The sequence below is a fragment of the Gopherus evgoodei genome, chromosome 2, assembly GCF_007399415.2.
Source record: "Gopherus evgoodei ecotype Sinaloan lineage chromosome 2, rGopEvg1_v1.p, whole genome shotgun sequence".
Taxonomy (NCBI): domain Eukaryota; kingdom Metazoa; phylum Chordata; order Testudines; family Testudinidae; genus Gopherus; species Gopherus evgoodei.
This window is the reverse complement of record NC_044323.1, coordinates 100,290,431-100,313,855: the sequence shown is the minus strand read 5'-3', so window position 1 is coordinate 100,313,855 and position 23,425 is coordinate 100,290,431. Positions and strand designations below refer to the sequence as shown.

Genomic DNA, 23,425 nt, shown 5'->3' with positions numbered 1-23,425 from the left:
ATACCATTTGAAATCAAATTAACAAACTAAAATCAATAAGGAGAAGTGGAATTTTCTTCACTAGAAGAGAAGACTTTTGTGACCTCCCCGCCCAACAGTAGAGGTGGCTGGCCTGAATAGCTAGTGATGTATGGCAGATTAGTTTCAACAGGCTATAGTGTTGTTTTGACACTCATCAGGGGGAGGATGTTCTTCTTATAGCCACTAATCTTAAACAAGAATAAGGACTTTTCACTCAAAGAGAGAGATGATAGATTTTGAGGCAAACCAGTGCTAAGCACGGGGTGAGGTGGGGCAAAGATGGATTTCTTTCCTGTTTGGACCGCCATAAAGATACCTGAGAAACAGACAGTGACTTTCTTAAAACTGGCCAAATTTACGTACTGAGTCCAAATCCATACCCTGAAGAAAGTAGAGGGTTTGAGATCTACATTAGCTATAGTGATTCAACAAGTCCCGTTTGTGGTACAGACTGGAGAATTTTAACGAAAGGCCTTAACACATATCCAATGTCTTTAACTTGTTGCCAAGTCTGCTGACTGTGCATTTATAAACAAGGAAGCAGTTTTAAGAGCTATGAATACAAAGGAATCCTGAAAATGTTCCAATATTCCATCTCTAATTTAAAAAAAATCTGCTTTCACTTTACAACATCCAACAAAATAAGGCTCTATAAAGCAAAAATAAAGGAGAAGAAGAAACTAAAAGACAACAGCGTTGCTTAGTTCATCAGAGTGCAGTTCATCGAAATTTCAAATAAGTCTTGCAAATAGGTACTGAAGGAATGGATTAAAGTTGTGCATACCAAAATTGTAAATATTATAAGGTTACGTGACACCAAAAATGTCACAGGCATAAATCCTTTCATAAGAAATTCTTAGTATTGGTTCTGTTTTTTGATGCACAGTAAATGTCCTGCTATACATTCATATCTTCATTCTGTTCCATGTATAACTACCTATAAGGCCCTGTGTCTCCATCAAACAAGGTTATTGGAGACTACTGCTCCTTTGCAGTGGGGAAGCAAAAACCACTTTATTGCCATCAAAGGATGAAATTAACTATTTAGGCTACCACTTACCCTCTGTGCAAACTGACTGCCTCTTTCTCAGTGACATGCCTGACATTCAGCTGGTCTGAGAGATTGTGATCCCTGAAGCACTAGATATTGCCTTTGCAGTCCTTAGTCATTACTCCACAAAGACAGTGAAACTGATCAGGCAAATCTGTTTATTAAAAAAAGGACCTCTGCTCTCATGCTGTGTGTTTCTGCTGCCCTCTCTAGGAGCAGGACTCTTTAAGCCTCTTGTTTTACCTTACTGCCTGAGAGAACACTGTGACAGAGACTTTCTTCACAAAGGAATTTAAACCAAAGATTTAAAGAACAAACTAAATTGCTATGCCAATGACAGAAAAGTATTATGTGAAAACTATTGGATCAAATGCATTCCTTAGAACTGTACTAATAGTTCTGTGACAGCCTATGCAGAGAAACAAAAGCAAACAAACGGTAATGTCTGGCTCTAATTTCCAACTACAATGCTTATGCCTACATACAGTGTATGCCAATATATCACAGGCAGAGCTGAGTTTAAACTGAAACCGCCATGTGGCCTCAGGTCAGCAGCATTATAGCCAGAGTTACAGAAACAGATTAAGTCTACAGACTCAAACTAGGTCTACAGACTCCTTCAGATTTAAATAAACAAACCAAAACAAAAATTTTCCTGTGCTTTTACTCCTCTCCTATCGTCAGAATAATTATAATATTTTTACATTGCTGATACGTACTATACACAATCAACATTTTGAAATGCCTGTGCCAAAATGGGACTCAAAGTGTTGGCACAAGCTGGTAGCATTTTGAAAACTGGCAAATATAATTTGATCCTCTTTTCCCTCCCCCACTTCCTCCCCTAGAACTTTTAAGCCCCAATTCAAACACCACCAAATGAAACAATACGTGAACGAGTATTATGGGTATTACGGCAACTTGTCTGGAACCGACTAAGAGTGACTGAAAAGAACACTTTGAGGATGTGCCGATTTGTAAGCTGTTCTCAAGACAGAAATATCCACATTCTAAAGGGCTTTTAAAAAATGTAGAAAACTGGCCCTGTTATCATAATGGGTATTTAGAACACCTCTAAACACACACAGAAAAGACAGGTATTACTGACAAATTTTAACCAATGCTGGCGCTCTAAAAGCTGCTGTTTGTTGTTGTTGTTTGGATACAGACAGGGCAATTCATTGCAAATGAATATTAAAAAGTACTTTTCTTAAATGTGTGTGTGTCATCCTGGTTTCCAGTCTCATCAGTTTTGCCTGTTTCTTGCTCCTTCATTTTTGCTGATCTTTTTACTAGATGTGCCCAAAAGTCTGAAGTAGAGCATTCTCTCCTTGCTAAAAGAGTCATCCCCAACCCCACCCTGGCCCTGCTTCCAACCCCCTCCGCACAGTCTCAGATAAGCCATTCTTTTTTGCTCTCGTCAATGGTCTCCGTAAAGTTGGGGTCATTGTTCATGATGGCTGCATCAGCGCTCTCAGCAGACTCCGCCCCCTTGGCCTCATTGGTGTGGTAGGTTCCCTTGTGACGGAACATGTAGCGAATTAGGAACACCAGCGTGCAAAGGATGGTGAAGATCACAACAGCAATGACACCTAATGGAAAGGAGAAATGACAGAAGCGGGAAAAAAAAATTCAGGAATTCCACGGGGGCTTGATTTTACTGTCTACTTCGTATATTTACACCAATCTGGCAATTAACTACCACTGAAAGTTCACTTTTTTGGTTTGGCGCTACTAATGTCTATGGAATTTCTTTGTGGTTTATTCCAAAACTTAATCAAACGGAATCCCCTAATCCTTACTGCAATGGTTGAACCTCAACATTATTACTATTTATACAGTCCATAGGTATATTTGGTGCTTTATGGGTGGTCATAGAGACAGAGGGCCCAACTACTCCCACTAAATACCTGTATAAATGAAGATGAGTTACCTGGGCTTTGTCAGGGCAACTACTTGGGGGACAGAATCCACATGCCACCTATAGGTAGGCCATGGAGATGCAGCATAGGCCTTCTGTGATGCCTACTGCATTTGTCTGGAATAGTGGGTACTGGCCTTCTGAACCCCCAACAGGTCAGGTGAGGTTGCCCCTCATCTGACCTACCCTCAACTGCACCATCCTATTTAGAGTCACCTCTGCAATAGTCTAGTTGAGGCAAGTACTGAGTGCTTTGACATAGCAAGCCCCCTTTATGACCTTCCTCTTGTTCCCTAAGGATGTTAAAGTTAAAGTGTGGTGTAGAGGGCCGGATGGGCCCTCTGTGGGTGTGTGAATTTCATCCAGAGTGGGAAACTGCAAGGTTCTCACACTAACAATCCTAGAAAGTCTTTTCTCTTCTGCAGTAAGTCATTTTATATGAGGCCTGGTAATTGATGAGCTGGGCATTCAGGATGTTGTTTAAGTTACATTCCCTATATTCAGAGATGCAATTCTGTGCTTGGGGGGAGCCCAGTTCGTATGGGGGATAAATATTGATGCTTGTCAAAATATTTTCAATTTCAGATTTTTAAAATTAAAAATGGGGTACTTTTCACAAAATATTTTGTAAACATTTTTCTATTTTCCAACAAGTTATAGACACTTAGTTTTTCAACCCTAAAAAGAGGCAGATGTGATAATAAATTCACAAAGATACTTAAGTCACCATCACCACGCCTAGCTTTTAGGTTACCAGAAAATCAATGGGATTCACAGAGCTCTCAGGCTCTCTATAAAATGAATGGAGAAAGATAGGCACCTCAGGATGGGATTCACAAAAGCAAGCACATTAGATGACTCCCTCCCTAAGATAGCCAATGGGAGATGCCAAGCTGAGGGAGGGGCGTACAAGACCCCCGCCCCCCCACTCCTCTCAGAAATAGAAACCTAAGTCTGGAGGCCGGGAGACACCTCCCTCTGCTTTCAATTCTCAGCTGTAAACTCTCTCTTGGGAATAGTTACCTATGTCATTTTAAGAGGAAGGACTCCCTCGTAGCTTTTAGCCCAGTGGTTAGGGTGCTCACCTAAGCTGTGGGCAATCCCCAGTTCAAATCCTGCTCCACCTGATGAGGAGACAGGATCTGAACAGAGATCTGCCATCTCTCAGGTGAGTGCTCCAACCACTGGGCCATGGGCTATTCTGTGGGGACCCCAAGTCTCTCCCTTGAAGCTTTTCCCCTGTGCATAAATAATTAAAAAACCTCTTTGGAGCAGGGGACTAGATCCCCAGTCTCCTACCCCCATGTGAGTGCTCTAACCACCAGGCTACAGACTCTCTCTTTCTGCCCCCCCCATATACAAGCTGTTCCATTGTGAATAAATGAAAGAAAGCTGTGGTAATTTCTCCCTAAAACAGATTTTAAGATGAAAGGTTTATCTTTTAGAAAAATACTTGACTGCATTTGGAGATTAATGTGGTAATACTATCCCTCTCTAGCATACTAGGGTGCTAATTAAAGAGGGGCTCAGACCCAACCCCCTTATCTGAATACCCATTTGGATGGTGTAGGCCAGGGGATCTAAGCATATATATGTCTATGTATAAATCTGAACCAGGATCCCCATTTTGCAGATAATATCTGAATTCTGATTAAGAAAATGCTACTCACAAACCAGTTTCACTAAGGAGTGGTCTACACTAGGAAATTAGGTTGGTATAACTACATTGCTCAGAGGTGTAAAAAATGTACACCCCATGAGAGAGGCAGTTAAACAAACCTAGCCTCTGGTGTAGCCAGAATTCTCCCATTGACCTAGCTACCGCCTCTCGGGAAGGTGGACTACCTATGCCGACAGGAGAACCCCTCCCATCAGCATAGGTAATGTCTTCATTGAAGTGTTGCAGCTGTGCCGCTGCAGCATTTTAAGTGTAGACAAGCTCTTAGATGCTGAGGCCAAATTGTGCAATTAATAACGTGCATTTGTAATTATTATGAGGTTATGTGAGGTATTAGGGCAGAATCTGGCCCTAAGTAGAGGTGAGGCCAGCATGATAGCCAGAGGTAGCTCTAGGCATTTTGCCACCCCAAGCACAGCAGGTAGGCTGCCTTCGACGGCTTGCCTGTGGAGGGTCCGCTGGTCCCGCGGCTTTGGTGGACCTCCCGCAGGCGTGCCTGTGGGAGGTCCGCCAAAGCTGCGGGACCACCGGACCCTCCGCATGCACGCCTGTGGGAGATCCGCCGAAGCCACGGGACCACCGGACCCTCCGTAGGCAAGCTGCCAAAGGCAGCCTGCCTGCCATCCTCGCGGTGACCGGCAGAGCGCCCCCCCCCAGTGGCTTGCCGCCCCAAGCACGCACTTGGCGTGCTGGGGCTTGGAGCCGCCCCTGGTGATAGCTGAATCATGTCAAGAGTATAACAGAGTGTGCTTGATCTACAACCTTTGAATTACAGGCTTGAGCCTACTTTAGTGGGAGCAGGATCAGGCCCCAGGTTCACGCTGATTGGTGTGTACAAGTTCATTACACTAAACGGCAGGACATTTTACCAGTTATACCAGTACAACTACACTGAATAAAAGTGGCTTTTTTTTTACTTTAGCTTAAATAGCTTTCAAAGTGCCGCAAGCTAAACTGAAAAAAGGCACTCTTCTACTGGGCTAAGAAGGTCTACATGGGGAGTTTTAACAGTATAACTACAGTGGCTTAAATTCAAACCTTACCTTAAACTGGTATAACTGTCCCATGTAGGGAAACCCTTTACTAAACCAAGCAGTTTGAACACACTATTTTCTGCTGTTTTAAACTTCTATACACAAGCCACAAAACATCTTACCAGGGCATTTATTTTTCTTACCTCCAATAATGGCAGAGTTCCGGTTAACTCCATCTCCTATAGCTTGACCATTGTATGGGAAATCAGCACTGGCTGTAAAGCGGGAATCAAAGATTCATGTTATTATACATCAGTTCCCGAAAACTCACAAGACTGGCTTAAAAATACACTTGTCACAAGCCCAAGATCCTAAAATAAATAAAGTTAAAAAAAGTCAGCTGCAATTTGTATTTTTATTTTTATGTAAGAAACTTTCCCCTCTGCCTGATATCTCAAAGCCACTCCACTCAACCCCAAACCAGTCAAGAATCTAAATGAAATACAAGAGGCAATCCAGCAGTATGTGTTAACACATAGTCGAGTATGTCTGCGGCATCCTGAACTAACAAAGACTTTTATACGATTTTTTAATTTATTTCTCCCTAACAGTGGGAGATCATATTGTGCTTCTAATGAGATTTTTGCCTTAGTGATACTAGATATTGCTGTCCAGGAGGGATTCCGATTTCTCCAGCCTTTAGGGACTGCTATACAATACCAGCAAACTGTGTGACAGAAAAAGGAAATCTCTTTTTTGTTGCACAGCCTAAAGTAAACAAATGAGTGATTGTGGTAGAGATGGGCCAAAGAATCAGTTCAGCTTTAGGCTAAAGTTTGGATGGGAAGTTCCAGGTTTGGCCATCCACAGAATATTGAGGAGTATTTTCAAAGGGAATCTCATCTATTTAATCTGTGATCATAATTTTTCTCTACTGCCCATCACTGCTAGCTCTATACTGTCAACCCTAGTAGCTGTGCATATGGATGCATGCTTACAGCACTTGATACTTTGTCACTGAAACATGATAATGTTTTCAATGAATCAACAAGAAAATTTCAATAAGAAAACCATTACTGCGAGGAGATGCAGAAATTGGATAAATTATTTATTACTCAGGTCAGTATTTAAAGTGTAGCAGTTCTTTTTTCTTTGGTGTATCTTGTAATAGGTTGCCATTAAAGACCACTGATGCAATCCAGAGGCTTGCTCATTATGGAGTTTAACTTTCTCTTCTTAGGCATCTAGGTTCCTTTTGTGTTGCAAAACATCTGCACCAAAGTCTTAATAGCTCAGAATCACCTCTCTAGCTCCAAAACTCTCTTCAGATCCCACGGTCCCAAGTGGTTTCCCAAGTGTATACTCTGGGAGCAGAGCCACGGTGTGTTAAATAGCTAGTAGTCTGACCTCCTGTATAACACAGGCCACAGAATGCCCCCAAAATAATTCCTGGAGCAGAGCTTTTAGAAAAACAACCCAATCTTGATTTTAAAATGGTCAGTGATGGAGAATCCACCACGGCCCTTGGAAATTGTTCCAATGTTTAATTATCTTCACTGTTAAAAATTTATATCTTATTTCCAATCTGAGTTTGTCTAGCTCCAACTGCCAGCCATTGGATCATATTACACCCTTCTGTACTAGTCTGAAGAGCCTATTATTAAATATTTCTTCCCAATGTAGATAATTATAGACTGTAATCAAGTCACCTCTTAATCTTCTCTTTGTTAAGCAAAATAGTTTGACCTCCTGGAGTCTATCACTATAAAGCATGTTTTCCAACCCTTTAATTATCCTGTGGCTCTTCTGTAAATCCTCTCCAATTTATCAACATCCATCTTGAATATACAGTCTGTCATTCTTCTTCCTTAGATACAAACAGGAGTTCTTCAAAATTCTTGTTAACTGACTGGTGAGCTAATATTAATATCTAGACACTCGTGTATGTGGTCTACTAGGATCTGCATCAAAGAGGAATAATAAATAATCTATGCGGCAATAATACACAGGTGCACCAATGTGGGAGCTGTTAATAGGCAAGAGTGTTCATTTTCTCCATCACAGTTTGGCGACCCTTCAAATCCTTCCATTATCTCCAGGACATTAATTGTAAGAACATATCCCAGCAGGACCGTGTTCATTGCCCGATACTTGTTCCACAACAGCCACAAATAAGTGTCACGAAGCTGTAGTTATTACAAGTAGCTAACCTTCACATAGCAAAAGCAATTATCTTGCTCATAGGGATTACAGCTGTACTGCTGCTGCATTATTAGGTTGAGGAAGAAAAAAGAAAGCTGCCTTCCTCATTCAGAAATTTCAACCAGTCACTGCCATGCTATTTAGGCAAAAATATCCCAATTCTACAAAGAAGCTGAATGAATTTTGGTTCTAACCACCGTGCACCACCCTAGACATTATTCAGGACCATAAATAGGGCCATTTAGTTATTTGGGTTGTAAAGGCTGGGCGGGAACTATACTGATAATCTCCTTCGATATTCAGGAATCCCTTAATCTCTACCCTATCTCTCTGTTTTACAGCAGCCAACTGTCCATCTTTATCAATCCACTGGGAATCAAAAAGTAGCAAACATGGCAAATAACTCTTCTGTGGAAGCAGCCATCCTGGAAAGAAACCACTTCTCTGGTTCGGGAATTCTGTGATTTTGCTTTGGTAATAAATGTGATAAAATTCTGCTCTGGCGGCTGTGGCAGTAAGCATGCACGGTTACCAACCAGAAACGAAGAGTGTAAAGTGAGGACATGCCTGCACCATTATGCTAAACACAGGGCTGACATGTGGATGCACTGAACTGCTTTAGGGCAATCCAAACTCAACTATGGTTTGTACACACCATGTCATCTGATACACATGCAAAGTGCAAGACAGATTGGAAAACTGGTACATAGGGTACTATGGGAGACAGTCTGGGATTATGGAAAGACACATTTGCTGGATGTTTCTGTTAGAATCATCAGCAGTGTAATAGTTAACACCGTTGACATTTAATTTGTCACCAATAGGCTCCAGATTCAACAATCCACTGAGAAGCATGGAGTAACTCCTAAATGGGTTGCTACTGTCCTCTTAACTTCTTATAGCAGGGGTTCCTGAAATTTGTTAGAGCATTCTTCTTGTAATCACAGAAAAAAGCTTTTAAAAGTGATTGTGGGATACTAGGGTGACCAGACAGCAAATGTGAAAAATCGGGATGGGGGAGGGGGGTAATAGGAGCCTATCTAAGAAAAAGACCCAAAAATCGTGACTGTCCCTATAAAATTGGGACATCTGTTCACCCTATGTGATAGGCGTGTAAAAATTGTGTGTAGTTTTTATGGTGACTAAGGAAAAATCTTCCTAGGGAAGGGTGGAAGGACACAGTCTTCCAATGAAAGTTGCATCCTTGGAGACAATTAAAGAACTATATTGGACAACACACAAGAAAACATAGGGAATAATCCTGCACTGGGAGCAGGGATGGATTAGATGAGCCAATGGACTTGATTCTGCACTGCCTTGCACTTTGCATTGTCATTTCCCAATGACAGCATTTTACATGCTTTGATTGTGCAAGTGCAAGGCAGTGGAGAATCAAGACCAATATAATTTTCATTTCGAAGTTTTGCAGGATTTTCTTCCTTATTCAGGTCAATACATTTTAGGTATAAGAATGGTAACATACTGCAGGATTACACAATATAGGGCTGCTTTTGTCTGATAACAGTTCAAATTTTAGATACATTTAGATTTAGATGTAGTGTTTTGAATATTTACTGTTATCAAACTTCCAAACTGATCTGCAGCATATTACATCACTCAAAAGCCTGAACCCCTTTGTCTTTTTACTTCTCAGTCAGGGGTGACTCCAGGTCCCAGCATGCCAAGCGAGTGCTTGGGGCGGCAAGCCATGGGGGGCGCTCTGCCAGCGCCGCAAGGGCGGCAGGCAGGCTGCCTTCAGCGGCTTGCCTGTGGAGGGTCCGCTCGTCCCTCGGCTTCGGAGGACCTCCCACAGGCGTGCCTGCGGAGGGTCTGCTGTTTCTGTGGCTTCAGAGGACCTCCTGCAGGTGTGCCTGCGGAGGTTCTCCTGGTCCCGCGGCTTTGGAGGACCTCCCGCAGTCCGCCGAAGCCGCGGGACCAGCGGACCCTCCGCAGGCAAGCCGCCAAAGGCAGCCTGCCTGCCGTTTTTGGGGTGGCAAAATGCTTGGAGCCGCCCCTGTTCTCAGTAGACACATCTGCATGCCACTGGGTGCCTCACTAGGACTTCAGACAAGAACTGATGATATATTAGTCATGCCGGCCTAAGCTATTACCATCATGAAAATTTCATGAACAGTTCTTACATTTCACCTGTTAAGAAGGAAAACAAATACTTCCTTTTATAATTAATGTAGAATATGAAACGCTCTGATGCTCCCAAAGGAACTGTAGAGTTAAGTGCTGATCAAAGCCTAACTGTAGATATCTAAGCATTGGTAATGGACCCAAAGGGAAACCTATAAAAAACTGCCTTGGGACCAGGAAAACTTGTCTTTATGGAAAGCGTGTGTATGTGTGTAAACCTCCAAAGACAGGGTTTCTGTCTTGTTTCATTTTACAATCGAATCTGGGAAGGATTTTGACTCTCTTCTCCTCTCTCTGTTGGAGTCATGGAAGGAGGTTACAAAATAGCCCTAGGGTAGAAATAGTTCCAGTCCTCTCTACATATACCCTGCAAGGACGAGAAAGAACTAAGAATAGAGAATAGTACAGTTCAGGGGTTGAGAAACTCATTTATATGGGTTGCCTACCCTGCAAGCAACATGTCTACTCAGACCCATGCAGTGGGGAAAATCTGGTTTTCTGTTTGCCTTCAAGAGACTGTATCCCTGTAAGCTAAATAGGGCCCTGGTTCAAGGTATTTGTATCTCTTTCTACACTCACACACACATACATACATCTGAGCAATAAAGACTGTTTGATTACTGTCCCTTTGATACACATTTTGGAGACCCTTGCTACTCTATGCTGTCACCTTAAAGGTCTTGGATACTGAGACGTATAATGCCATTACACCTCTCTCGGTGAAAGATGAAGCCTGTGGTGATGAGTCTTGAGGGTTAATGGCTTTTAAACTAATGTATTTGTAAACTGAGAAGCCTGAAAAATAGCAACTGCTATATTCCCAATTTGTACATTAATGTGCCTATCATTTGTAGTTCCTATATTTGTAATTTTTAAAAATGGTGGGCGCAATCCTGACCCTGCTGAAGTCAATGAGGATTTTGTGGCTGATTTTAATGAGAGCAGGATCAGGCTCTATATATGTGATGTGTGCATTAATTTTATGAAAAAAAGAGACAAAACAAAAAAACCCAAACTTTTGTATGGAGGATGTGGGATGAGGTTGGAGCAAAGAAGAGAACTTCAATATTCAGAGTCAAAATATAAATTTAAACTTGAAACTATAAAGGCACCAACCTTGGCCTTCAGCTTCAGAGTGTTTATGCTAGTTCACTAAATTGTCTTCAGTCTAAGGAGAGAGAGCCAAAGGAAAAGTGAGGTAGCAGAGCCAAAAATTTGAATATCAAAATGCCTCCCTCTCCACTATTTAATAATTTCCCTTAACAGGATTCCTAGTTATTGATAATACTTGTAAAATAAATATGGTCTTAGCATTGGTGACAGTGACTCTCTTTTTAAACTAAACTACTAACTTTCTTATTCCTAGACTACATGATTAACATTCTGCTCAGTGCTGTACGAAATAGCTACAAATGTGTGGTCTCTTAGCAAGTACCAAAACAACGTATCTGTTTGGAAGGTAGCTAAACATCAACTGGCTGGTGCATCTGATGAAGTGTCAGCAACTACAGATTTTGATTATATCTTTTAGGAGAAGAAAAACATGCATAATTGTGAAAGAGAACCAGGAAAGAGGGAAGGGTCAATTTTTAATTCTCCATCAGTAGAGATTACAGCAAATTCTAGCACTATAATTAAGAATTTAAGGCACAAGCACTGATGTTGCCAAATCTCAGACGCTTTCCTTAGTTTGTTTCCCTGCTCCTTAGGGATGAGAAAAATATAAACTGTTACATCTTAAGACCTATTACCTATTAATATGCAGTGTTGATGATGAGCAGCTGAGCTATAAAGTTTTGCTTGGTTTGGTCCTGGCTACCCAAGAAAATCACTTCTTCCCTGTTAGCAAATGCACCAGAAATCAAACTTGTACATTTCTGCAGATACTCCTTAGGTATGTAAATTTGGGGGCTGAAGGTGGGTCATTCTCATCAGAGATCCCCTGGCTCTGGAACTCACTTCTCAAGTGGCCTGCCAGAGGCTGACTCTCTTGGCCTTAAGGGCATGATTTAGGGGCTTTTTCAAATCTTTGCATGAGTGGGCAATGATGAGTCTAGCTTATAGCTTAATGTCAGTGAGTACTGCGATGCCAGCAATGATTAACAAGCATGTTAATTTAAAAAAATACTGTTCAGTGCCCAGAAACCATGTAATACTCTAAAAATATGGCCTCATTCTCAGTACAGATGCTTAGTACAGTGGCATGCTTGGCCTTTTGTCCTCTAAACACTTTCTGGATCTGCACTTTTTGTGTCTTCAGAGGTCAAGTTTGGAAATGGAGGAGCCCATCATGAATAAACATGATTGATTCTTTTCTTCTAACTCATCTGTCACTACAGATAGGGATTTGTAGGAAAGAATCATATGTTGCTTTCCTCTGAAGAAGAAGATGAGAAAAGCTTCTTATATCATCTGTTACCGAGTTGTCTCTTGTGCTGTTGGAAGCACCATTATAAACGAAGATCAACCATTTAGTGTGCTATTCTCCAAGAGGTCTGAAATTGGGAGATGCTTCACATACTGCATTCACAGCCCAAGATAGTTTGAAATCAGAAATAGTATCTGCAGCTAATAATGCTTGGGATCCTCTGCCTTCATGATCCAAACGTACAGGGACAAAGAGAATATAATATACTAAAAGCAGCAGCTATTCAATACTTCAGCTGCTTTTTGAACTGGTGCATCCTTGAACAGCATTTCTGAGATATTTCCTATCAAAAGACAAGTGCTCTGTCTACTAACATGTGGAAGGGCTAATGGTCACCAAAAAAAACCTTAGAAGCCCAACCTTACTCACTGACAACCTCTAATGCTGCTCAGGAAGGAGATAGATGTCTTTGTTCAAAACAGCCATGGTGCTGATATATTAGTCGCATCATCCCTGGTGAAAGGTTTAACATAAGATGATGAGTTAACCATGTGACATTACATCCCATACTCTTCATAGAAATATGCTTATGATATGAATATGGCATAACTAAGATGTATTTTATGCAAGAGGGGTAGGTCATGTGAGATATCAATGGAAAGGTTATGATTTACTGAATATGATTATCCAATGTGTATGCATGTATCATTTCTATATCTGAAGTTAGATATATTAATTATGTAACAATTACAATTGTGTTTCCTGGGGAACATCCACCAGACAGTATGCAAACAGCTCGGATGGGCCATTAGGGGGAAGTCTTTGAAGATGCTAATCTCCCGCCTTCCTGAGAAGTTTCCTGGGATGCTGCTTTGACACTGCAGAGTCAGCTGATCATGTCACCTTGTACTGGACACCATCTTCAACTTCTAGTGTTTTTCCACAAGAGGGGGTGGGAGTCAAACTGGGAAACAAAGGATTCCTGCCATATGCAAATCCTATCTAAGGCCGGGGAGTGAGTTAATCTTGGTTCTTCTCCAATGCCTCCATGCCCAAGAAGAAAGACTGATGAAAACTCCTGAAGAAACAAAGGAACTGAGTGGGGGGAAGGGAGGAGGGTGCAGGCGCTGAGCCTAGGTGAAAAAGGTCTGGCCTGTGAAAAGCATACCTGGAGATTTAAGCTGAAAGTAGTGCAGTTTACCTTCAAGAAACTCTGCAACCTGCATGAAACAACATTTAGGGTCAGAATTTGCTACTGTTAACCAGTTAACTTAGTGCATTAGGTCTCATGTTTTGTTTTATTTGCTCAGTAATCTGCTTTGATCTGTTTGCTATTCCTAATAATCACTTAAAATCTACCTTTTCTGGTTAATAAACTTGTTTTTTGTTTATTCTAAAACACGCTTGTGTAATTCATAACTAGAGGAGGAGGGAGAGAAGCTGTACATAACTTCTTCCACATTGAGGAAAGGGGCGGATTTAATGAGCTTACACTGTATAAATCTCTATGCAGCCCAAGACAATATAATTTTGGGATGGCATCCCAAAGGGCGTGTACACTTGAGTGCTGGGCAATCCCCGAACTGAGTCTTCCCACACAGAACTGATCTCAGTGTCTGTGTATCTTTCTGCAGCTGAGCATGTCCCTACCTGTGTGTGTGTGTGCTGGAGAAGGCTTGAGCGCCTGGCACAGCAGGACAGGGTGAGGGATCCCAGGCTGGTGGAACGGGCAGGCTCAGTGGGACCTTGGCACAAAAAGCGGGAATGTGCTAATAAAGTTTGTGGATGACACAAAGCTGGGAGGTATTGCTAACACAGAGAAGGAGCGGGATGTCATACAGGAAGATCTGGATGACCTTGTAAACTGGAGTAATAGTAACAGGATGAAATTTAATAGGGAAAAGTGCAAGGTCACACTTTTAGGGATTAATAACAAGAATTTTAGTTATAAATTGGGGACGCATCAGTTGGAAGTAACGGAGGAGGAGAAGGACCTCGGAGTATTGGTTGATCACAGGATGACTATGAGCCGCCAATGTGATATGGTCGTTAAAAAAGCTAATGCGGTTTTAGGATGCATCAGACGAGGTATTTCCAGCAAAGATAAGGAGGTGTTAGTACCATTATATAAGGCACTGGTGAGACCTCATCTGGAATACTGTGTGCAATTCTGGTCTCCCATGTTTAAGAAGGATGAATTCAAACTGGAACAGGTTCAGAGATGGGCTACTAGGATGATCCAAGGAATGGAAAACCTGTCTTATGAAAGGAAACTCAAAGAGCTTGGCTTGTTTAGCCTAACCAAAAGAAGGCTGAGGGGGGATATGATTGTTCTTTATAAATATATCAGAGGGATTAATATTAGGGAGGGAGAGGAATTATTTAAGCTTAGTACCAATGTGGACACAACAACAAGATATAAACTGGACACTAGGAAGTTTAGACTTGAAATTAGATGAAGGTCTCTAACCATTAGAGGAGTGAAGTTCTGGAACAGCCTTCCGAGGGGAGTAGTGGGGGCAAAAGACATATCTGGCTTCAAGACTAAGCTTGATAAGTTTATGGAGGGGATGGTATGATGGGATAGCCTAATTTTGGCAATTAATTTTGGCAATTGATCTTTGATTATCAGCAGGTAAGTATGCCCAGTGGTCTGTGATGGGATGTTAGATGGGTTGGGATCTGAGTTATTATAGGGAATTCTTTCCTGGGTGCTGGTTGGTGAGTCTTGCCCACATGCTCAGGGTTTAACTGATTGCCATATTTGGGGTCGGGAAGGAATTTTCCTCCAGGGCAGATTGGCAGAGGCCCTGGAGTTTTTTCGCCTTCCTCTGCAGCATGGGGCACAGGTCACTTGCTGGAGGATTCTCTGCAGTTTGAGGTCTTCAAACCACAATCTGAAGACTTCAATAACTCAGACATAGGTTAGGGGTTTGTTATAGAAGTGGATGGGTGAGATTCTGTGGCCTGCATTGTGCAGGAGGTCAGACTAGATAATCATAATGGTCCCATCTGACCTTAAAGTCTATGAGTCTATGAGTATATCAGGTGGCACCCACCCTGTCACAAACCACATGTAATTTCCCACATGGTATTGTGTCATATGCTTTACTGACATCCACATGAATAAGATCTACTGCATTCCTCTGGCCTAAGAAATAAACTTTCTTATCAAAGATATCAGCTTAGTCTGGCATGATCTACCTTTGGTAAACCCATGTTCCATTTATCTTCATGTCTTTAATGATTCTTTCCTTCAAATTTGTTTTAACGTGTTGCACACTGCTGGGGACAGGCAAATGTGTCTGTCTGCAGTTGCCTAGATCATCTCCTTCCGTATCTTAAATATAGGCATTACATTTGCAATTCTCCAGTCACACAGTACCACTGCCAAATTAACAAATTTATTATTTATTTAACTGTGTTTTTTTTAAATTACTGAAGACATCCACTCTGGTTAATCTGCATTTAGACAGATTTAAAAAAAAAACCCTTCAGTACCAAATAAATCAGAAATTACCCCTTTGAAGCTTTTCCATCTTCTGTGACGTTACATTTTAAGATGCATGCTAATTATGGTTAAATAACTTGTAAAATTGTAAACAACGTTATGTTAAAACGCACAGTACATATAGAAGGTAATTTCTACAATCGCAATACTTTGTCCTTTTTATACTTTGTATTCCAAAATACCATCAAAGGTTAGACTACATTTTGACTAATTATTAAAAGTTAATTTTAAAATCAAAATTGATTATCTCTTGTGAGCTGAGAATTAATGGGGGTTCTGTAGAAGGGGAATAATACTGCTGATTTGCATTGGTTTCATTCGTCTTTACCCCAGTAAATCAGACTACAGTGGAGAATGACTTGTTGAATTTCACTGCTTCATCATCACCAGAAAGAGTCACCATGGCAACAGTGAAAGACTATATATTATAAAAATACTCAGCAAGCTAAACAAGATAATGCTTTAAGATAAAGTTGTTCAATAGTATGGCAAAGTGCCAGAAAGGGGGTGAAGCAGCATTTTAACTCTGGCAATGAATCCAGAAGGAAATGAAAATGCTGATTGTATTAATTCTAAATGTATGTGAATTCAGTGCCAAGTACAAGTGCAAGAATGATAGCCTTAGAGACTGAAGTCCTGTGTGTAGCACAGGCAATGGCAGTGCATGCCTCCCCACCAATGTGTCTCAAACCTGACTCACAGGAACCACTTCTAGGCGCAAAGGGTGATTTAGTCTCTAGGGCACATTCTAGTTTTGTCTTTATGGCTGCCAACCTGAGAGCTAATTAGTAGTAGTTATGGTATGGACAGCTACCTGCTTAAAAATGGATTGAGACCTAACTGTGGGCATCCAAGTTTGAAAACTTTGTCTTAAGCTAATATGTAGCACTTGTTTTTCACGGTAGCGCTGCGATTATATTGCTAGCACTATCAGGTGGTCTCATGTTATTTGGGTGGTGAACCCCTGCTGCTCACTCCCCTCCTCAACATTACTCCTGAGGGAATTCTGTGCCAGAAAATTAAAAATTCTGCAAAATTCTGTAAATTTTTGTTTGTCAATAAATAAATGTGGAGGCTCCAGTATTGCAGTGGGGAGCAGAGGCCACTGCCTGCACGGAGGTGGGAGATCACAATGCAGCAATCCCCCGGGACATGGACTCGGTAGTGAGGCTTCATCTGACCCTGACACAGCATAAGGGTCGAGTTTCCCAGAAACACCGGAGGGCTCTGCCCCTCCATGCCAGGCACACTAGGTGTGGACAGGCAGGCTCAGCTCGGCAGGATTCAAACGTGGAGGGGCTTAGCGGCGGGGGAATGGCATATGAGTACACGGGGGATGAGACCTGGATGCACAGGGATTGAGCAGATGGGAGATGGGTCTGACTGACCCCGGTGGGTCTGACCTGGCACCATCTGGGGTATCCTCAGCCCCGTCCCTCCACAGTAATTTACTCTCTGCTGGCTGCTCCAGGTGCCCGAAATCACATACCCATGCTGCTTGGATGGGACATGTGACTACTTGTGACTTCCCTTTGCTTTCTGTTACAAAGTCATTTTTCTGCATGGAAGCAAAGAAATCTGCAGTGGACATGAATTCTGTGTGCATGCAGCGACACAGAATTCCCCTAGGAGTACAACATGCACACACACATCTCTGCTATGACCCCAGTGATCGTACCCATCGCAGTGTTCTTGTCCCTCCAGGGGATCTCTGCTGGTAGGTAATGATTAGCACGATTCCTGTAGCACTGGCAGGACACAGTCAGAAAGGGAGCTACTTCTTGCAATATCCATCCATCTTGAATTATTTTTGGAGCAACATCTGTTTTAGCACAGTTAACTAACCAGTGTGATCTATTCCTTTACTTGAGAGACCTTATCCAAGGTCTAGCAACAACAAAGATGTATAGTAGCTTCATTTCAATGTGAACTGTGCTTAGCACCTTTGGTAATATGCTACTGATTCAGGAAACTATATATGGATTTATGAGTCTATCTTTGGGGACCCAGGTTAGAAGGTTTTGGCTTCAGTCATCCAACACCAAGGTTTTGACATTGCTGTATCTAAAGTTCAACTAAACTGTGTGGGTAAAATCATAATAAAACTGAATAGATGTATCTGAAGGCTACCTAGCAACCACAGAGGGAGTTACTATTCAGTTACTTCACAAGACATGTTCTTTGCAGCCATTTCAGTGTGAGAGTGTGGGAGCTGACTATATTCTAACTGCCTTTCCCTTCAGCACAGTAGGATTTAAATCTGCGACTTTCAAAGGGCCATTGGCATTGTCCACCTATCCAATATAGTGCCTAAGGAAATTTGCACTAAGAATTGAAGTACATCTTCCAGTTCTGGAACAAAAGGGTGGTCTCATTTCATACCTCTAATTTTTCACGTACTTTTCCCACACAGTTCACACTAGAAAAGGCTTTGGTATGCAAATTTTGGATGGCTTGAGAATTCTCTCAAACTAAACCCCCCCCAGTGTGTTAACTATCAATTTGCTAAAGTAAGTGGCATTAAAAACAAATGCATTGTTCATGTACCATTTATTAATCATGTGTGACAGTCCAAAGTCATGTTGTCTACAATACGGTCAGATTGGCAGTGACCTTGGGGACTTTTCACCTTCCTCTGCAGTGTGTGGGGGCGGGTCCCTTACCAGGATTATCTGGGTATCTCTCACTTAATCATTTCCATGCCACTGTAGGAGCCTCGGGCATTGGTGCACCTCAGCCTCTCCCATTCTCTGCCTGTGGCACACAACAGTCTAGTTTTTCATGGGCTGTAATACTTTGGTCTAACTGCAGTTGTTGGGCTTAATCAGTGGCAGATTAGCCACTGGGCCAACAAGGCCAATTGGGGCACCCTAGCACCTCAACACACTCTTCCCCCCGTCCGCCCACCTGGTGGTCCTGCTGGGGAGCGGGGTTGGGGCACGGGGGCTTGCCCCACTCTGCCCGCCCATCTGATGCTCTTGCTAGGGAGTGGGGAAAGCCCTCAATGCTCTGCTCCCACTCCCCAGCAGGCCCCCACAAACCCCTAATCCACCTCTAGGCTTAGTATGTGGGTGCTGGGTGGTGTTTGTGGCTTGTGATATACAGGAATTCAGACAATGATCTGATGGTTCCTTCTGGCCTTAAACTTGATGACTCTATCTTTTCTTGGAGTTAAACAGCCAACTTCTTTAGACCAGCAGAGATCCTGTACAAGGACTAAGTTGTCACTGCATGCACCCCCCTCACCTCACTTCATGTCTTGACAGTGAAACTACACTAATTCCCCTTTATGAAGGGGACCCAAGAGAGAGGGTACCTGTTCTGCACCACAGTGGAGTGAAGTATAAGTCAGGAATCACTCAAGGATCTTTCACTCCTTTCACTTCGACACCACATTCTACTCGCTGTGGAGTTTCACTCCACTATAATTGGTAGGTCTTCACTTTGTTTCTCCCCTTTGTATGTAGCAGTTATTTACCAGAGAGGTGTAGCCTCTCCCTCTACTCTCACTGAGCAGTGGAAGAAAAATGAGGAGAAATCTCTGGTTCCCAACCTTGATGCTGCTACTCCCCACTGAGAATGAGGCCAGACCGCCTTTCACGCCACCTTCCAAATGAATGTGTTAAGAAAAGTCCTGCCATTACTTCTGAGTGGACAATGAGGGTCTCTTGCCAGGTAGTCCTTCTTCAGCTATTACAAAATCCACATGTAGTGAGCTTTCTTTGTAGGAAAAAAATCCTTTAGTTATAGAAATCCTACTCCTCTAGTTTATTTTCAATAAGTTAAACTGGAGCAGGGGGCAGGATTCCATATGCCCTTCACAAAAGGGCCCTTTGATTTAAAAAGCATAGGAAGGTGATTTTGTAAGTACAGTAGATTGAAATGGGGGCATGAGGCATAATCTCCAGGCACCAGCTGATTGGATGATTTCAGAGAAGATAAGCAACAGGATAAGAGAACTTATGAGGAACAATTAATAAAACTAATGGCTTTATGCTCCCTTGTTACATGTTACAAGGTGAAGGAGATGGGCTGAAATGTTACAAAAAGTTGGCTGTTTGGAGGGTATGTGTCATTATATTGTAGTCTCTCTCTATATGGTTATATCTCTACCATGAAGCTGCCAGCACCCCATTGGCTGGATTGGGGATCCACAATGTTGGGGATCCACAACACATGCCCAGAAAGGCTGCAAAATAAATTACTCAAATTCAAACCTTAAAGACAGGTGGGGAAATAATGTTTGTGGTTTTGTGTATTTATATATGTATGGGTAGTGGTCAACAATGGAACCAATGGTCTCTGTCTATGCTGTATTCTGATAATTGAAAGATCAAAAGAACGTCCTAGCATTTAAATGAAGTGTAAACATGGGATATCTCTGTATTCATCTCTCTTTGAAATGTATAGCAAATCATCTGGGAATGGTGGACGAATGAGCGATTGTTGTATGTTAATTCATATAGCTAAGTACTGGTGATAGGCTGCCGTATGTTAATCTGTGTGAATAAATAGCAATGATGCTTAGGAAATAAGGGCCTATTGTTCGCTGAGGGGCTCCAACATGTCAAAGGAGACCTGAAATTGTACAAAAGATCCTTGGGATCTGATCCTTTTTTATCTCAGATCTGCTTAAGCTTCACCACAGCAAGTTTGAGTTGCAAGATGAGATCCCAATTAAGCTGGTATACCCGGGATATTATATTGGATGATGGACTATAACCTATGAACTAAATTCTAAAAGAACTCTTTGCAACTACAAAGCTCACCATCTCTGCTATGAATCTGAACCTCAAGAATTGAACTCATGTCTGTATGTATATTAATCTTTTAACCATATTCTCTCCCTTTTCTTTTTCAATAAATTTTAGTTTAGTTGATAAGAATTGGCTATATGTGTGTATTTGGGTACGATCGGGAATATTCAATAACCTGGGAGGTAATGTGTCTGATCCTTTGGGATTGGTAGAACCTTTTCTTTTATATGATGAAATAAGATTTTCAGAAATCTTCATCATATTTGTCTTGGATACCTGGATGGAGGTCTGAGGCTGGGTTGCTTCAAGGGAATGGTGTTGTTTGGACTTCTGAATAACCAGCAAAGTATAATAAAAGTTGTTTAGTGATAGCTTGGTAAATCTAAATATTGAATTATCCACCAGCTTTGGGGTTTGTCTGTACCATTCTTTGCAGTTCACCCTAATTGGACAACCTCAGTTGACCCCTGTTGGGACCCCGGTCACAGAGGATGAAGGGTGGGACATCCTCCCTCCTCTCTAACCCCTGGGGAAATCTGTTCAGAAGTTAATATAGCCTCAGGCAACCCCCCCTTCCTTGACAGAAGAAAAATTCAAAGTAAACTCAGCAAAGATCCTTAGAATTTCCCAGTCCTCACAGACTTTTCCTGCAAGAAGCCATGACATGAGCCTATGGTTCTTTGAAGTTGGTATACTTACCATGTCCTGGCACTAAGACTGAGAGATGGATAAAGCCACAAACCAATTGATCAAGAGAGATAATTAGCTGTAAAAACACTAGGAACCTGATTCTAATCTCACCTACACTGGCCTGACCTCAGTATAACTCCAATAACTTGAACAGCCTAATTCGTTATTTACACTGGCGTAAGTGAAATTAGAATTAGGTTTGCAGCTCTGGGAAGACGTCAATATAGGCCTGGATTGCATAACTCTGAAGGGAATGGAATAACAGATTTGTTTAATATTTTATCTGAAGCCTGGGGAGCTGAAAGATAAACCATTTACTCTCAGGCACACTGTACTTTCAAAGGCTGTTGGTAACAGCCAGTCAGAGAGCAGGATGCACCTGCTAGGATCAGCAAATTGTTTTGGTTTCCCAGCATTTTCAGCCTGAGATGAATGTGGTGATGGCTAATGGAATTTCTCATTCAAAATGGCCTAGGGAAAGCAGACATTGCAAGGGTGGGAAACAAATTTGCAGTTTATAAACATATTTGCTCTTAAAATTAGATACTTTTTGCATGGGGCTGCGCAATAGAATGTGTTCATTTATCAGCACAAACCAGTGCTGCGAACAACCTGTTTGTCAATACTCGCATGTAAAATAACCAGTACTCCAAGGAAAGTGGGACCACAACAGCTAGTTTTAGGCACATGATTTAAACATTACAAGATTTATGCAAAACAGAACATGAACAGAAATGTCTGAAGGACTGCTATAATGCCACTGAAATTTAACATCCATCTGCAGTGTTATAAGGCCAAAGACTCTTTTTGCTAGTATATAAGAATCAGAAAGCAAAACCAGCATGAAACAGACCAGTAAGTCTTCATTGTCTAGTGTGATTAAAATGCAAAAAACCCAAACAAACAGCACAAATATACATATATAATGAGTAGTGTTTAGAATGTATATGCTGGATTCAATGAAAGGTGGATTCTTTCTCACCTGAACTGATAATTAAGGATGCTAGAGAGAAAGACAGACATATGAATGTGTACTCCTGCCCACCACAGGGCACATCCATTAATATTTCTCCACACTTACTCATGATTTTAAAGCCAGTGATAAATCCCTTCCTTTTTCATTCTGATTTTGCATCCTCATTGTAGTCACCTTTGTAGAATTCATCCAGGGTAGATTTTTCCATTTAGTTTTAAATGCTCAACTGCTTTTCCTTGCAATCAGTCCACACCTTACCTGAATCTAAATGCCAGGGATCAGTGGCCGCAGACATTGGTGGGATTGTCAGCGGAGATGCTCCGCAGTTGGATTCCACTAGCTCCCCTTGAACGTGGACGTGAGAGGAGGTGTTGGTAGGTCTCAGGGCTGCCTTGAGTGGGGCAATCTGGTTGAACTGCACTCTAGATAGGCAGCCAGTGAATCCTGGTGTATTGTATTGATAGATATCTTGGTCGATCTTCCCAGTTTCTAAGAAAGAGAGAGAATAGACTTGTCAACGCAACTGACCGGGATGGAAACAGTGCAGCTCAACAGGTGTGGTTTTAAACACCCACTCTCAGGAAAGCCCCCACATTTCAGACACTGCAGTACTGATTAAAGTGGGAATCTTCAGGCTTTGACGTCACCTGGCGACACAACTGTTCTAACATTAAAATGAGAAAGGCGAGTGGGAGGGATCAACACAAGGTACAAAAAACTCTTCTCCAAATAAGAAACGAAAACAAAGGAGTAGCTCTGAGCACCCTTCCAGTCAGTTTCTCTTTTCACTCATGTGAAACTGCTGCTGTGACTGTTTCCTTTCATTTATTCTGGCCTGTCTCCCTTCAGCTCCCCCTTTGACAGTCCTCCACAGACAGCATGTTTCACATTTGTATTTACCATTAATTGTCATTGTTTTCTGTGTTTCTCTCCCCATTTACTTTTTAGAAAGATCAAGAGCTCTAAGGTGGGAAATATCCTCTCTAGTTCCTCCCTGTTGTTAGAAATTCTGAAGAAGCTGCATGAATGCATCTGCCAGGAGACAGCAAATTCTCCATACTGTTGTTAAAGCTATATGTTCTCATACACTCACTCTTGTACGAGAGTTTACATCCACCAAAGGCATTTTGGAAG

At 41.9% G+C, this 23,425-nt stretch overlaps 1 protein-coding gene across 1 annotated transcript in view; it reads right to left on the bottom strand.

The window, feature by feature from the left end:
* Positions 1–1,080: 1,080 nt before the first annotated feature.
* The window catches only part of CNTNAP2 (contactin associated protein like 2), a 1,679,055-nt gene continuing 1,656,710 nt past the window's right edge, over positions 1,081–23,425 (bottom strand). The window contains exons 22-24 of the mRNA XM_030551435.1: positions 22,550–22,780; positions 5,849–5,920; positions 1,081–2,664 (exon numbers count right to left, since the gene is read on the bottom strand). Of these exons, the coding sequence (XP_030407295.1) occupies positions 2,465–2,664; positions 5,849–5,920; positions 22,550–22,780 (503 nt within the window). The 3' untranslated portion in view covers positions 1,081–2,464. The remainder of the gene's footprint in view (positions 2,665–5,848; positions 5,921–22,549; positions 22,781–23,425) is intronic.